The sequence below is a fragment of the Choristoneura fumiferana genome, chromosome 7 (assembly GCF_025370935.1).
Source record: "Choristoneura fumiferana chromosome 7, NRCan_CFum_1, whole genome shotgun sequence".
In the NCBI taxonomy this organism is placed as follows: domain Eukaryota; kingdom Metazoa; phylum Arthropoda; class Insecta; order Lepidoptera; family Tortricidae; genus Choristoneura; species Choristoneura fumiferana.
The window spans coordinates 11,525,574-11,541,176 of record NC_133478.1 but is presented as its reverse complement, the minus strand read 5'-3'; the positions used below and the strand labels follow the sequence as shown (position 1 = coordinate 11,541,176).

Sequence of the window (15,603 nt, the reverse complement as noted above, 5' to 3'; positions counted from 1 at the left end):
AAAAGCTTGTATTTAGGTCTGCGTTTATGGACAGAGCTGTCGTGTGCCCTACATCTGTTGTTTTTTTAATACCAAAAATATATCACAAAAAAAGTCATGTCGTGAGTTCGAGTTTGGTTCGCAGTTTTTCAGAGTTTATATGCAAAGCTACATTTCAAATTTACTATCAATGAAACAAAATATCGTGAGGAAACCTGTACGTACATGGGAAGAAATTCAATGCGTATGTTAAGTGGGAATTACGGCCCAAGCCCTCTCATTTTTTGAAGAAGCCTGTGCCCTGCCGTCGGATGTACAATGTGTGGCCCAGAACTGGGGATAATATTCAAAACAGAGGTTTTACAGGTCACCGGTAATTGTATCATCATGGTCCCACTTAATTAAAATAGAAACTTAACTTTTGTTTTTTTTTTCTAACAAACTTAATCGTAAATTCAATGTACGCGATCCTAGAACCCAACTGACGTCGCCTGTCACACTAAAAATATCAAACATTTTGCTTTACATTGCTTATTCGAATAAACTTTAAAGTGTAATAAAAAAATAACTAATTATTTTTAAAAGTCGCTGAACTAATGTTGTTCAGTTTGACGAGTAAGATCTATGTTTTAATTATTTGCCCGTATTACAGACCACACCCATACATATAGGCTGAGATGATAAGATGGTGAAATATATTACTATCAAAGTCGGAAGCACTTTTCGATTTTTTTCCTTATTTTTACGAGTAGTTACTTACTGTTTCGAGAACGCTTATAAAGAAAATCCGAAAATTCTAATCATTCTGTGTAAGTTTATATGGCGAAATATGCATCACGCAATGAGCTGTCGTTTTTTTTTCAATGTGTTCTGGTTTCAGTATATTCCTAAAAATTTTACATGTATCAAAAATAGCCATCTTATCGACAGAAACGAGCCCGCCGTTTCAAGAACCACATCCTGTGCGACCTGCACTTCGCGGACGTTGCGCTCATGGAGTGCAGCGACTTCATGCAGCAACTGCGCAGCTTCAAGCCTCAGTCCCTCGGCTGCGCCGTCGCACGCCGGAAGTCCTCCACCACGCTGATATTCCCCCTGCCACCCCAGGCGTGCTCAGGTAAGATAGTCCGAACACAATCGAGGATGATTCATTTAGTGTGTCAACTAAAGCAGCTGGTCACCAAAGTCTTCTACGATGCTGATATTCCCTGTGCCACCCCAGGCGTATTGAAGTAAGATGTCACAGCCCTAGACACTCTTAAGATGATTCTTTTATTGTGCCAACTAAACAGCTTGTCAGCCCGTAGTCTTGTACCATACTGATGAATATCCTCTGCCACCCCTGGCGTGCTCAGATAAGATGTCACAGCCCTGCACCCTCTAAGATGGTGGGTAAATATTCAGCGTTTTAGTGGCATATCGAAAATACAAACTGAAATATAGATGCATAGAAAAACCAGAAAAATAAGACCAGCGCTGGGAATCGAACCCAGGTCCTCGGCATTCCGTGCCACGTGCTATACCACTACACCACCACTGGACAGTGATACAGACACGAATTTCTCCTATGCACCACATATCTCAGCTGGTTTGTTTTCTTATTTAGTCACTTAAGCAGCGACACTAGCGACATCTATGCTGTAGCCCTCATCGAGAAACTTTCAACACCCCATTGGAACTAACCGCTCACCCGGACAAGAGATGTCGTTATTAAGCATTCAAATTAAGATTGATTTCAATTCCAAACTTTTTGTTACTTTTACGGTCATCCCGTAGAACCCATATCGAAAATACAAACTGAAAGTGATGCTTAGAAAAACCAGAAAAAAAAACAAAAAATTCATTCATTCATCTTCACGGAGCAGTTGAAATGTTAATTTGATCAAACTTGTTAGTGTAGCAAAGAGTACTGCTAGTACGCCCTTAGGAACGTCGTATCGGGGCTCAAGGCGGGGTCCTTGCTCCAATTTTCTGGATAATTGACTAGATTAAAGACGCTAACCATCGCTACACTCCTTTTAACTGTTCCTAAACTCTCGGAACAGAATAATTACGTGACATTCGAATGAAGATTTTGCTCCGGGTTGAACGGAATTATTGCCCAGTTAACGGTATTATTTCGGGAAATTTCCACTTGAATATTTATGTTCGTTTATTCAATGGAGGGCTTAATCTCTAGCATTCAGAGGTGGGGAGCCGCCGACGAAAGCTGCGATGACCTTAAAGCGCGTTTACTTTAGTGATTTTGGTCGAGATTTTGAATGCCAGTTCGCCGTCTTATACCCAAATGAGGTACGAATATTTGCGGGTCATACCTAAATAGAAAAAAACTTTCATAACTCTGTAAGCGTTAATAAAGATGACCCTTATTATGCTTCCATGGAATTAAAGACAATTATCTTAACCCCAAGAATAGAATAGAATAAACTTTATTGTTTAGCCGTGTTACACAGATGGTATTAAAATATTACAATTGTTAGGTTCCAACGGTTACCCATTTCGAGACACTAAGGACATTAAGGTGTCAAGTTCCATGTTTACGAGACCATACACTGTGAGATATCATATCACGTATGAACATACTTACAAATTGCCAATCTGTATGTATTGCACGAAGAAATAGTTCTCCGAAATAGAGGTAGAGGACACCGCGATAGAATAAAAATAGCATACTTTTTATTACCTATTTGATCGTCAAAGATTTTGCATGACATGATAGTCTTGATTAATATAGAGTACATATCATAGGTACATAGATGTCAATGTTGAATATCATAATTATTATACAGTTTATTGACGATTGATTTGGTTTTCTGAGCTAAATAAAGTGTTTTTTTATTAAAGCTGTGTCTTGTAATAGCTTTTGTTTCACTATATACCTCAGTCTAGTGTAGCAATTTGTTAAGATTTACAATACAATACAATACGATGACTCTTTATACACCACAAATAGCGATAAATACCTCGTTTTGTGCCAATATCAGTGGCTATCAAAGTTCATCTTTCAACCTGCCTTTCAAACTTATAGATCCCGAATACCGACTATTCGGTCAGATGGAGCTTAAGGATTATGCCAGCATTATTGACAAGTATGCTGCTCTGTTACACTGGCAGTATTGAGGATAGGATTAACACAAAACTGCGTATTGATGCAATTAAAAATAACCGAAAGCTGCAAATACAATTGGTCGTATTTATAGTTTAGCTACTTGTTAATTATACATAACCGTAGTCGATTTAAGCAATTTCATTTTCTATAATCTCTCTATAACTTTATTCTCTACTTTTTTCTCTATATCTCTATAACTTTTATCATAAATTGCAATGTAACAAATAAACCCATAATATATTTACAGGCTGCTTCAGGATATATAAGGCGTTGATTTTTACCTAATTAATACATATAATATGTAACAATATAATAAAATATAATGTTCTTAGGCTTTGAACCAAAACCAAATGATGATTCGTAGTCGCTTCCCTGGTAAAGTATAAATTCTGCACTTAGCGCCATCGATTCATATCCTGTTGATTCATGACTTGGGCACAGTCAATAACTGTCATACGTCACACATGTCAATAAAAGACTCTTGTTTACTACTGTAACCTTACTAACCTGTGACAGGTTAATCGTTCCGAAATAAGATGAAGTGTAGTTACTGAAACGGACAGTATGAGGGTAGACAAAGCTCGGTCTACATAATATTAACATTTCTTCAATCTATCCGTGATTATGATGCTAGTAAATGCGTTGAAGTATCGGGAGCTTATTAAAGGTAATAGTGATATCGTGCCGTAGACAATTAGATGTATTTATTTATCTAATGTACCTAAGGGCCTACGCGCGCGTATTTTTTACGTGTAGACGACGAACAATAAACACGCGTCAAGGTGCGTTCAGTCACTTTTCTATCGTCACTACTTCTAAGAAAGCGCGTACATCAAAATCGATAATTTCTTAATCGATTATTTCGATATTTTTCTGATTGCACTTTATTGACCATTATTTCAAAGGTACATTTTTTTGGCGAATAGATTTGAGATACGAGATTTTCTCAAAGTAGCGACGATATTCTAGCTTTTTGAGAAACGTTCATCTTCAGCGCCTTAAATCGTTTGAAACTTTCATAATATATTGTATAGCATTGACAGAGAGTTTAGCAAAATATAGTGTATACTCCCTTCCTAAGCCAAAAAACTATTGTGTAGCTTAAGACATTCTTCATCACATTTCAGACCACTAGTACATATCGTACAGTCACCTGCATTAATATCTGCCACAACAGAGCGTGCAATAGTACATTGTGTCTTAAGGGCGGTAAATAAGTAATTACGAACGAGAGTCTATTAGAAGCCCGAAGTCGAAGCCTGAGGGCTTTAATCAGTCGATGTTCGTAATTCTAGTACCGCCCATGCGACATACAATGTTTTTCATCACATTTGCGAGTAAACATTTTATTTCTAAAAGAAAAAATATAACTCTACCAAATATTAGCGATACCTTGGGCTGCGCTCTTGGCAGCGCCGCCCTCCCCCTCTCCCTCCCGCAGCATGCGCCGCAATGTGCGTGTGTATGTGGTCCTGCAGCAGCTTATTTCTGCGAATTCCCCATTATGCGAGGCCGACGCTAGTTCTATCCGAACCGCATAATTTAACATACGTCAAAGTAACTTAACACTTCAGACTTAACCACGATTCTATTCAAAATTTCACGAACAAACGACTGGAAGCAGATGGAGCTAGCTGTCATGTATTACTTAACGTCAGACTGTGGATTTGTAGCTCCCTAACGAATTATTAACGTATGCTATGCTACAAATAATAGGTTAGGTTACACCGCAAACTCATAGTTTACCATTTGCTGACGTTTCCTAATTTGTAACTAACTCAGGACTTACAATGCATATCATAGTAAACAGAACATAAGAACGATGAACATACAAATTTTCCAAAGTAAGCAAAGGGCGGCTTTATCTCTTTCAGGCAACCTTTATAATTAGATAGAAGTAAGGATTTTGGTGCAAATTACAGTAGATTAGAGCAATATTAAAAATACATAAAACCATTGAAGATCGATAATAAATATTAAATTGATAAATAATAAATCCTAGCCGCGCGGCCACAAACTTGCGCGATAATTTTGCCTATTGCCACCTTTTAATTTATTTTTTTCTAAATCTGTTAGTTATTAAAAATCTCTCCTAATTTTCTCTGAGTGTTCTACTGTCACTACCTCTATGAAAGTCTACAAGAGAGCTGAACCTTTGGTCTAAATTAAGTATTTTTCAATAAATTTTAACGACGCGATTACCAAAATATTTATGTATCTGCATTGACAAAACTTTAACGCTTAGGACAATACGCTTCAAAAGTTTCCGGCCTTAATAGCAACCACTTTGCCTGTCTATGAATACCTTTTAACGGTTTGACAACGTCCCGGCTGAAAAGCCCCGGAATGAAATGCAAGGAAACTCAATTTCCCCCTGTAGTCCGGACGGACAGATCGGAATCCCCGGTCACCGCAGAGAGGTAAAAACTTTCGTAATACACCGCTGCCGGGACACCGCACCCAACGGAAAGGCCTAAACATGTTTATAAATATTTAAAACCCTCTTTATTCTCGTTGGAGGCGTTTTGACAGGACGTGAAATAGAAATTGACAAAGCTCCGGCGAGAGCAACGTCTGTGTCGGTTCTATAGTTCTGCGTTTTGATACGACAAAAGAACGGTTCTGGCAAAATTTTCTATTAAACAGAAGCCATTTATTAAAACAAAGTTCACCGAGTTGCTTGAAACCTTACTAATATAGGTAATAACAATAACGATAGTTGACAGCATTAAGCAAATACGCCAAGACGCAACTATAATTATTAAAAAAAAACAATAATTTATTTTAGCCCTGTATCCATACTATAATATTATAAATGCGAAAGTGTGTTTGTATATATGTTTGTCCGTCTTTCACGTCGAAACGGAGCGACGGATCGACGTGATTTTTGGCATAGAGATAGTTTATGGGCTAGAGAGTGACATAGGCTACTTTTTATCCCGGAAAAATGCACAGTTTCCGAGAGAACAGCGCGCAATAACCGAATTCCACGCGGGCGAAGCCGTGGGCAAAAGCTAGTTAACTATAAAATTAGACGAAGCTAAGGCTAGTTAAAGCAAATAAATTGTAAATTGACTTGGCGCAAGTTACTATTCCACCATACCAAATTTATGGGCGAATCTCAATTTTACTCACCATGAAGGGTACGTCAATCAATTGGTGTTAAATTTTAGCTAAAATCTTAGACATATTTACAATTATAAATTAACAACTTATAAAAACACTTTAAGCTGACTTGTCATAGAATAGGGTGACTGTTAAGTTGATGAATAATTAATTAACTAAGCCGTACGATGATAATAATAAAAATAATTAATATGCTTCCATATAGAGGTTTCAGAGTCCGTTAAAATTTTCAGCAGGCCAAACGGGCAGAGTGTAACTCCTATCTATTGCTGAGCGACTTTGAGGGCTATGTCTGAGCTTATATGAGTTAGAATTAACTGGTACTTAAAAGCATATTTTATGCTGCCCGTGCCTAAATATAGACGGATGTTTAACAATTCAAAAGATTTCGTTTAAAAAATGGGCTTACTTTCATTCATTTACCACGACAAAATCGTCAGTTATTATAACCCAGTTTTTATCATAGCACGAAGCTTCACCCGCGGCTTTGATCGCGTGAATAGTTAATTAATTCTACTAGTTGAATTGAAATTCCTAAAATTTCATTATTTTTTATGAAATTCTCATTACCTTATGGTCTCTATTTACGGGATCTCACACTGACAAACTTTCGTATTTTCTTTATCCACTCTAATAAATCGAATCCTTAATGTCTTATGATTTATGATCATACGTGTGCTAACTTGGAGCAAGTTCTAGGGAAATACAAATTGAAATATAGACGCACAGAAAAACCAGAAAACCAGTTGTCCAGCAGTGGTGTAGCGGTATAGCACGCGGCACGAAATGCCGAGGACCTGGGTTCGATTCCCAGTGCTGATCTTATTTTTCTGGTTTTTCAGTGCATCTATATTTCATTTTGTATTTACAATTTAGGTTTTACGGGATGACCGTAAAAGTAAAAATTTGGAATTGAAATAAAAAATACAAAAAGATTCGAAAAAACCAATCTTAAGTTCTAGGGGTTTGATATCAATAAATAAGATATCGATAACTGTTATCAATCAATACTAAGTCTACGGTATAAAACAAAGTTGCTTTCTTCTTCAGTTAGTAGGTTTATATATATATATATATATATCACGGGACAATTCACACCAATTGACCTAGTCCCAAAGTAAGCTTAGCAAAGCTTGTGTTGGGAACTAAGCAACGGATAAATATAATTATATAGATAGATACATACTTAAATACATATTAAACACCCAAGACCCGAGAACAAACATTCATATTTTTCATACAAATATCTGCCCCGACACGGGAATCGAAGACCTCAAGCTTCGTAGTCAGGTCTCTAACCACTAGGCCTTCTGTTAGTAGGTTTATCCGTTAACCTTTAGTCAATTAAATTACAGTGGATAGTTTACATTTAGACGACAATCGTTAACACCGACATATATGGAAATAATATTGATTGTTTACTATGAAAATCACTTCTATATAAAAAAAAAAAATTTCTGTTGTGTTTATTTAGAAACGTAAAGAAAATCAGTTAATTTAATTCAGTTAATGTTGCATAACATGTTGATCTTGACAGCATACATAGATAAAAAAACACGCAAAAATAATTTCCTACATCACTTTATTCAGGTAATACTCGTATATTAGCACCACGTTGACACAAAATAATATGTTCATGATAATCGAGACTACAGCTTAAATTACCTTAATGAACCCTTTTTATTTAAAAATACACGTAATTAAAGAGGCGGTGCCTCCTCTATTTCCGTAACAGTCAATGAAGTATTTAAACTAATCAATACATTCTATACTCCTTCAGTTGAATATACTCGTATCTATGTAAAAGCTTCTGTTACAAAAAGCGAAGCAGAAACATGAATTAATTCTGAACGTATTCTTTGCTTTGCCTTTTATAATTCACTGCCCTATAATACACTTTATTATTATCTTTGTCAATATAATTATAAGGACAATGAATTAAATTACAATGAAGTATTGTTTCCTTTGTAGGTACGTTTATCTAAAAGGAATTGTGAGGTTGATGTTATTTATTATAAAACAAATTCAAGTTTTATTATGTACGTTTTGAAAAAGTCGATAACTGTAAAATGGTTCGAGAGTTGTAACATAATAAATTAGTGAGCATACTTGATTCCGATTGAAATACAGTTGAGAAAAGTGAATCGCGTACCAGAGTGGAACTTTTGTGCTATTAATGCCATGTTCAGATCCCATACATCTTCCAAAGAAATCATTATGAAATATGGATGCTAAAAAGTTTCCACTCTGTTACACTTAGTTTCCACGATTATATAACGAAGTAATACGGAAGCAAAGTTTAAATTTAATTGTTTATTGATGACGAAATCTTAGTGGGCAAAAGCAAAAGAAAAATTCGCTCAAACCTGTGGAACTTTGACTGCATTTGCAATATAAATACTTACTGAGAAATATAATGCGAGAAGAGAAAATGTAATGGTTTATCTGTGAAACATCCTTCTTCGCAGGCAGCTTTCACTAGGCAGCTTAAATTCATATGAGAAACTCTGTCTAATTTTATTATCCACATAAATTTACACAAAGGTTCGACATTGATCCGTTTGAATTTGTTAACAATTTGATTTGCTTTTAAATTACTTCTTCATATTATTATGTAAACAATATAAAGGAGCGGCCGCACCACTGCTTAAAAGACGGTGATGGTACGGAATCGCAGTGACGCATCTTATGCGCACCGTTTTTATCGCATGTCCTCCACACCGCTGCTTAAAATACGCAGAACGGTGCGGAATCGCAGGGACGTGCCGTAAACGTCATGACGTTTGGTAGAGAGCATGCGGTCCTGACGTTTAAGGCACGTCACTGCGATCCCGTACCGTCACCGTTTTTTAAGCAGCGGTGTGGCCGCTCCTTTAAACTATGCTTAATATTATAATAGCATGTGTGTTCAATATAATGGCTAAAAGTTTGCCCCCAAAAAGGCCTAAGTTCAAGCAATTGTGTGCTAAAAACACGTTTTGTATTAACGGAAAGGCTACAGAGTGACAGCGTCAAATTATGTTTGCGCGCGTCCATTCTCGGGGCTAATATATTTGCAAACTCTCCGAACCAAAACCGGAGCTGGCACGTTACCAAGCCAACCTGAGTCTACATATACCTACCTATTACCTGCCTTTTACGAAGATAAAAGGGTTTTGTTTGTGCCAGTTTTTCGGAAGGTACCTAAAACGTAGGTATATTTTAAGTAAAGAGGGTTTTACTAACATTAAAACCCTTTACAATTTTGTAGTTTATTGATCATAGAGTACAAATTTCGTATAAATATTGCTTCGTTTGCAGTGGCGTGGTGCTGTAGTAACTGTCACCACCGGTATGCCTGATGAAAATATTCATTTCACGGCATTGATAGACTTTGACACACTTAACAATAAACTAAATAAGTATTGTAAAAAAAACACTTTAAAACAATTTTATTTTGCTGACTTGTACATTTTATTGACTACTCTTGAATTATCATCTAAACACCTATACGTGTGTATATGCGTACCTAGTTTCAATACAATAGTGGCATAGACCGTTGAAGAGTTCCCTATTGCGAAGACGATCGTGGCTGGACCACCAGAATTTCACAACCAGATTATAGTATTGTCACCGAACTTACAAGAATGCCTAAGCTCAATCAGATACCAAGAAGTGCTCGAAAAATGGTTTGCACATTTTGAATTTACATTCTATAAGGAATAATTTATTTGACTTTTATCGAAGTGGAAAAAAACACCTAGAAATAAGTTTTAATTTCATTATTTTACTTCAAAAGATGAGTTGCAAAGTTGTTAGCAGACAATAGAAATAAGCCCCTGAGACTTCTGCTGATTCTGCAATCTATTAAATCTTTCCTTAATTGTTCCCTGGATATACTCGCGAGAGCAGGCCATTGAGAAAATTGGGAAAGGAATTGAACAAAGACTAGATAAAATAAATGCAGAGCACTGACGCTGGCTGCTAAGGTAGGCAGGCTTATTAGTGCCTAAACTTTTTGCCTCAGTTTTAAAAATTGTCCCGAAAAAGAGTAATTCCGTTCCAAAACTGAGATATTTCACGGAACGGGACGCTGGAGTGGCAATCATGAAGTTTTTGTGGACTAATTGGTACGTTTCGTAAATGGAAATTCTTCTTTATGCGGAGATAGCAATTTAGCATTCGTAGATTTTCCAGATTTAGTAACTGCACTGAACGAAACGTTAGTGTTTAAAAATAGTAAGTAGTTAGTAGAGAGATAGAGCTCGCTTCCATTGAAACAGTACCTACACATGTGCACTATTGACCAATCGCATTACTTTTAATCCACGTTCAAGGGAAACGTTTAGATTATACACACCTCTGCTCTGTTTCAGGGGAACCTCACCCTTTGACTTAGTTGATCATTTTAATATGTAGAACTATAATAGTCGGTAATATGTATTGTGTTTGTATGAATATCCATGTGTAAGTATGTATTAATTTTCTCTATGTTTCCTACACTGCTGTAGTACCTACTACATTTTTGTATTCCATAAAAAAATAGGTAATCATTGTTTTGTTTGTCGTATGGATTGTCTGCTACCTACTTCAATTTATTTCACAAACTATTTTATTTTAGCAAATGAGGATGCATAGATCAAAGGCCAAACTGTCTAGCGTGCTCGGTATATAAATCGCATTCATCATTTCTCTTTGTATATACACAGAGTGAGAGTAATGAAGATGGTGATTATGGTGAATGCGATTGTGAGGGCAGCATTGGGCAATATGGCCTCATATTTAATACAGTAGGTTGTGAAGAAGATTACTTTGTGTTGCACTCCATATCCAGTACTCATTATCGGTTTTTCCCACGTTTGAGTAGCGTTACATACCTGATGCAGTCTATTTTGATTTACTAATTCTATAACTGTGTATGTACCTAAAGATGTAGGTAGATGATGGTATTCTTGAAGGTTGGATCTCAATTTGAATACGACGGCACCCGAAGTGTCAATCAATCATTGATTAAATGGTTGACATTTTCATATTCATTAATACAGAACTTTATTATTTAGTGTCAAATGTCAAAATGAAAAATGTACGGCTGTACGATAGGTATTGAAGGAAACTAATTACAACCGGATAAAGACGACCGGATGGCCAAAAGGTTAGAGAACTTGACTACGAAGTTTGAGGTCCCGGGTTCGATCTCCGGCCGGGGCAGATATTTGTATAAATAATACGAATGTTTGTTCTGTGGTCTTGGGCGTTTAATATGTATTGAAGTATGTATATATTTATATAAAGTATGATAATATGTTGCCTAGTATCCATAGTACAAGCTTTGCTTTAGTTTGGGACTAGGCCAATTGGTGCCAAAAAAAATTAGAGATCACACAATAAACACGAACTATTCCGATAAAATACGATGGACAACCATTATACACTACATCTGTAATATCTGCAACATAAAACCGTTGAAATTGATACACATGTCGGCGGCCGATTGTAAAAGCCGCCAGATCACGAAATTCTTAGGCATATCGTGAAAAGGTGCCATTTCATAATTTGGCTAAGTGACGCATCCACCATATCAATCAGTACTCGACGTTTAACGATTTGCCTAGTGATGTTTTAGGCAGATCATGAAATTCCTAGGCACATCATGAAACACGTTCTGGCACTTCGCCGGCCGCTGCCGTGGCACGCTCGCTTCGCTCGCTCGGGTCGTGCGTTGCGTTGTGGTCAGAATCGTTTAGGGGCATACATGTCCAATGTCAGAAAGTCCAGGTGTACATTGTCCATGGTCAAAAGTCCGAAGGATGAAACGTCCTAGTGTCTAAAAGTCCTGGTCAAAAAGTCCATGTTCAAAAAGTCCGAAGGAAAACGTACTAGTGCCTGAAGTCCTAGCGTCAAAAAGTCCAGGTCAAAAAGTCGAAGGATGAAACATCCTAGTGTCTGAAAGTCTAGGCAAAAGTCCATACTCAAAAGTCGAAGGATTAAACGTCCTAGTTCTGAAGGCCTGATCCCATAATGTCTCATTGTAAAAATATGGCTACACAACTAAATGATAATATACTGAAATAGATTAGAGAGCTAGATTGTCATCTGCATTATCCAGTCTGTTATCTAACACCCTGAGACCCATTCTCATAAGATCCAGATGATCTATGATGCTTCGTAAATGTCATGTCGAGTCGACAAGAATTGACAGCTGATCCAGTCATGCAGATGGACTGGGCCTATTCTACATTGTCTGAAAAGCCATATTGATGGAAACCATATTGTTATCGTATTGTTCAACGTGGTGGCAGCTCTTATACTTGGCAGTAAAGGCGATCGAGTCGAAAACAATTTGATTGCAATAGGTGTAACAAAACCCAAATAGATGAGTGAACCCTGGACTCTCGGACATAGGACTATCCGACATTAGGCATATACCTTTGAACTTTTGACAATGGACAATGAACCCTGACTCTCAACATATGGACTATCCGACATTAGGCATATAACTTCGAACTTTTTGACAATGGACAAGTGACACCTGGACTCTCGGACATATGGCTATCCGACATTAAGGCATATAACCTTCGACTTTTTGACCATGACAATGTGACACTGGACTTTCTGACATTTGGACATTTATGCCCAAACGGTCAGAATCATACTAACCACCTCCTCGCTTTGCTCGGCGTACCTAAATTGTTTTTGACTACAGATTAAAGTATTTTACGATGTGCCAAGTATAGAGCTAGGAATATCGACGAATGCGTTGCTCTAATCGATCTGCCGTATTGTTTCTCAGGCACATCGTGATATGCCTGGCAAATATTATAACGTTTTAAACTTTCGTGATTCTCACTCATAGTCAAAATACCACAAACGGGACTTATCACGCTATTATTACACAAGTAATATTTACCTCGACGTTTCGGCAACAGTAGACTAGTGTGGGGTGTCAAGTCTGCGTAGCAGCGCGAGTTCTTCGAACTACCCGCACTTGATCACTAATAGAGCCGGCACTCGTATCACGAACTACCCGCACTTGGTCACTTTTATTAGTCACCCTATCACACCGACACACAACACTAACAACATCCGATCGTCCCTCCGAACATTCATCCCGACGCCGACACTTATTAATAACAGGATTCCACGAAGACAGACAGACAGACAAACAGACAGACGGACAGACTTAGGCAGACTTGACACCCCACACTTCAGTCTAATCGTGACCACGGCAACTGTAACGTTGCCGAAACGTCGAGGTAAATATTACTTGTGTAATAATAGCGTGATAAGTCCCGTTTGTGGTATTTTGACTATGAGTGAGAATCACGAAAGTTTAAAACGTTATAATATTTTTATTTCTAGAAATTTCGTGATCTGGTGAATTTTACGATCGGCCGCCGACACACAGACGTATACAAACACTATTTAAAATCAGAGCCGCAAAAGGGCGCCGGGACCGGAGGCCAGAACAAACACAGATATTAATTAAACTCAACGGGAACAGATAAAGCACGGAAAGTAAAAAACGCAATCTGCTTTTGAGTGGAATATTGCGACGAATATGCATTTAAATTTTATGGGACCTGCACGTTTTCAGCTAATACCTAATTTGCATAATTAATAACTTTAACTGTTGCAGAAAGTTATAACTAATTTATTTTCACCAAGAATCGTGCTATAATTGCAATTGTTTGTTGTTATACTTATTTAAAAGATATCTTAAAAAATGTTTCACTGTTTGATTACAAGCATTGTCAAGTTTTAATTTATAAAGTAAATAAAAAATAGTCAAATACCGTATTGTGGCTATGCCTTATCACAATTGTATGTGTTTTGGCAAACAAATTAATAATTTCGTTTAGCAAAGTGGGTTCTAAGCTCGATGAAGACACTTGATTTTAAGACACGTCAAAGCTAGTTCCAAATTCGGTATTGCGGAGCAATTCATCAAACTCACTCGTCGCAGATCGAAGATTTGTCAGCTCTTACATTACAGCGATCAAAGATTTCCAGACGAAAAACTTGGCCCCGCGTCACGCCGTCAACTACAGTAATCATAAAAATGAAGAAAAGAATTTCTTCAGTATTCGACTCGCTCGTACAACAATGGGTTTTATTATTCTTACCTTTCACAAGAGAATTACAGCAAAGCAGCAATATTATTGTTGAGTATCGAGTGATTGGAAAAACTTGTTTCTTGGTCTTAGTATTCCTGTGACGCGGCGCGAGTCGTTCACCTTTAACTTTCAGAGGGGTTTGTTAATAAGCTTTTACGTGGAGGTAAAGCTTGATGGTGCTTAAGGGGCATTAAAATTCAACGGATAAAGACTAATGTAAGTACGCCTGTTACGTGCATATTGTGCTGGCATTATAAATGTATACGATTGGAGCACGTCGTGCGACCTGTTCGCTTTATCCTACCATCACGGAATGATTACGAATATTCGACTAGACGTTTGTATGAAGAATTTACTAGGAAGCAGTACTTTACCTGTGATAATATTGATTCTAGGGTAGTACGTTAACGGCACGAAATTAGAACCGAAAATCATATTAATCTCTTGCTACATTTGTTTCAAATGAGCGAGACGGAAATATAATAGATCCCACTTCCCCCATGTATTGTATAATAATTTGATAGTGGTTTGAACGAAAAGTAATTCATTAAACTTCTAGTTTATCCTCACAACATCATTGGCGTTAAATGTATGTCTCTCTGCCCCTTGCAAACTCTATTTTCCAGGATAGAAGCTGCATACACAGTACGAAAATAAAGACAAATCTCTTACCTCTTGCCATGTAAAGGAAAAGAAAGAATAGGAAAACAAAAACACTCGTGCTCTACGAAGTCCAATCGGCCGTTATTCTTAGTGTTAATTTTGCTAATGAGGATGAGATTGTACATCGAGAATCTATATCCACTGATATTTACTACAAATGTGAAAGCAGCTCTGTCCATCTGTCCGTGTATTACTTCTTCACGCTTAAAACTCTGAACTGATTTACATAAAATTTTATATGGAGATAGTTTGAGACCCTTGGAAAGACAGGATAATTTGTATCTCGGAAAACTGCATTGCTAAAAAATTAAATCGCGGGCGGCAGCTAGTACCACGTATAGTTAGAGTTACACATGCGAAAGTTTGTAAGTAAATTTTTCGCCGCTGAACCGATTTAGATAAAATTCGGTATACAGATAGTTTTAGTCCCGGGACAGGACATAGGATAGTTTTTATCCTAGAAAATTGCATAGTTCCCGCGGGATAGCGATAAACGAATTCTTGGCGGAGGGAGTCGCGGGCAACAGCTAGTATTAAATAAAGCTTTTCAACATATATACGGTAATTCGATGCCCGGGAGCGTATTTAGCAAGTAGTATGAAACGCATTTAACCAGTACTTACACTATTAAAT

General features: G+C 37.2%; 1 protein-coding gene across 1 annotated transcript in view; it reads left to right on the top strand.

The window, feature by feature from the left end:
- Nucleotides 1-15,603, top strand: part of rsh (Rap GTPase activating protein radish) — a 204,271-nt gene that overhangs the window by 134,588 nt on the left and 54,080 nt on the right. The window contains exon 9 of the mRNA XM_074090187.1: nt 910-1,096. Coding sequence (XP_073946288.1) covers nt 910-1,096 — 187 coding nt within the window. The remainder of the gene's footprint in view (nt 1-909; nt 1,097-15,603) is intronic.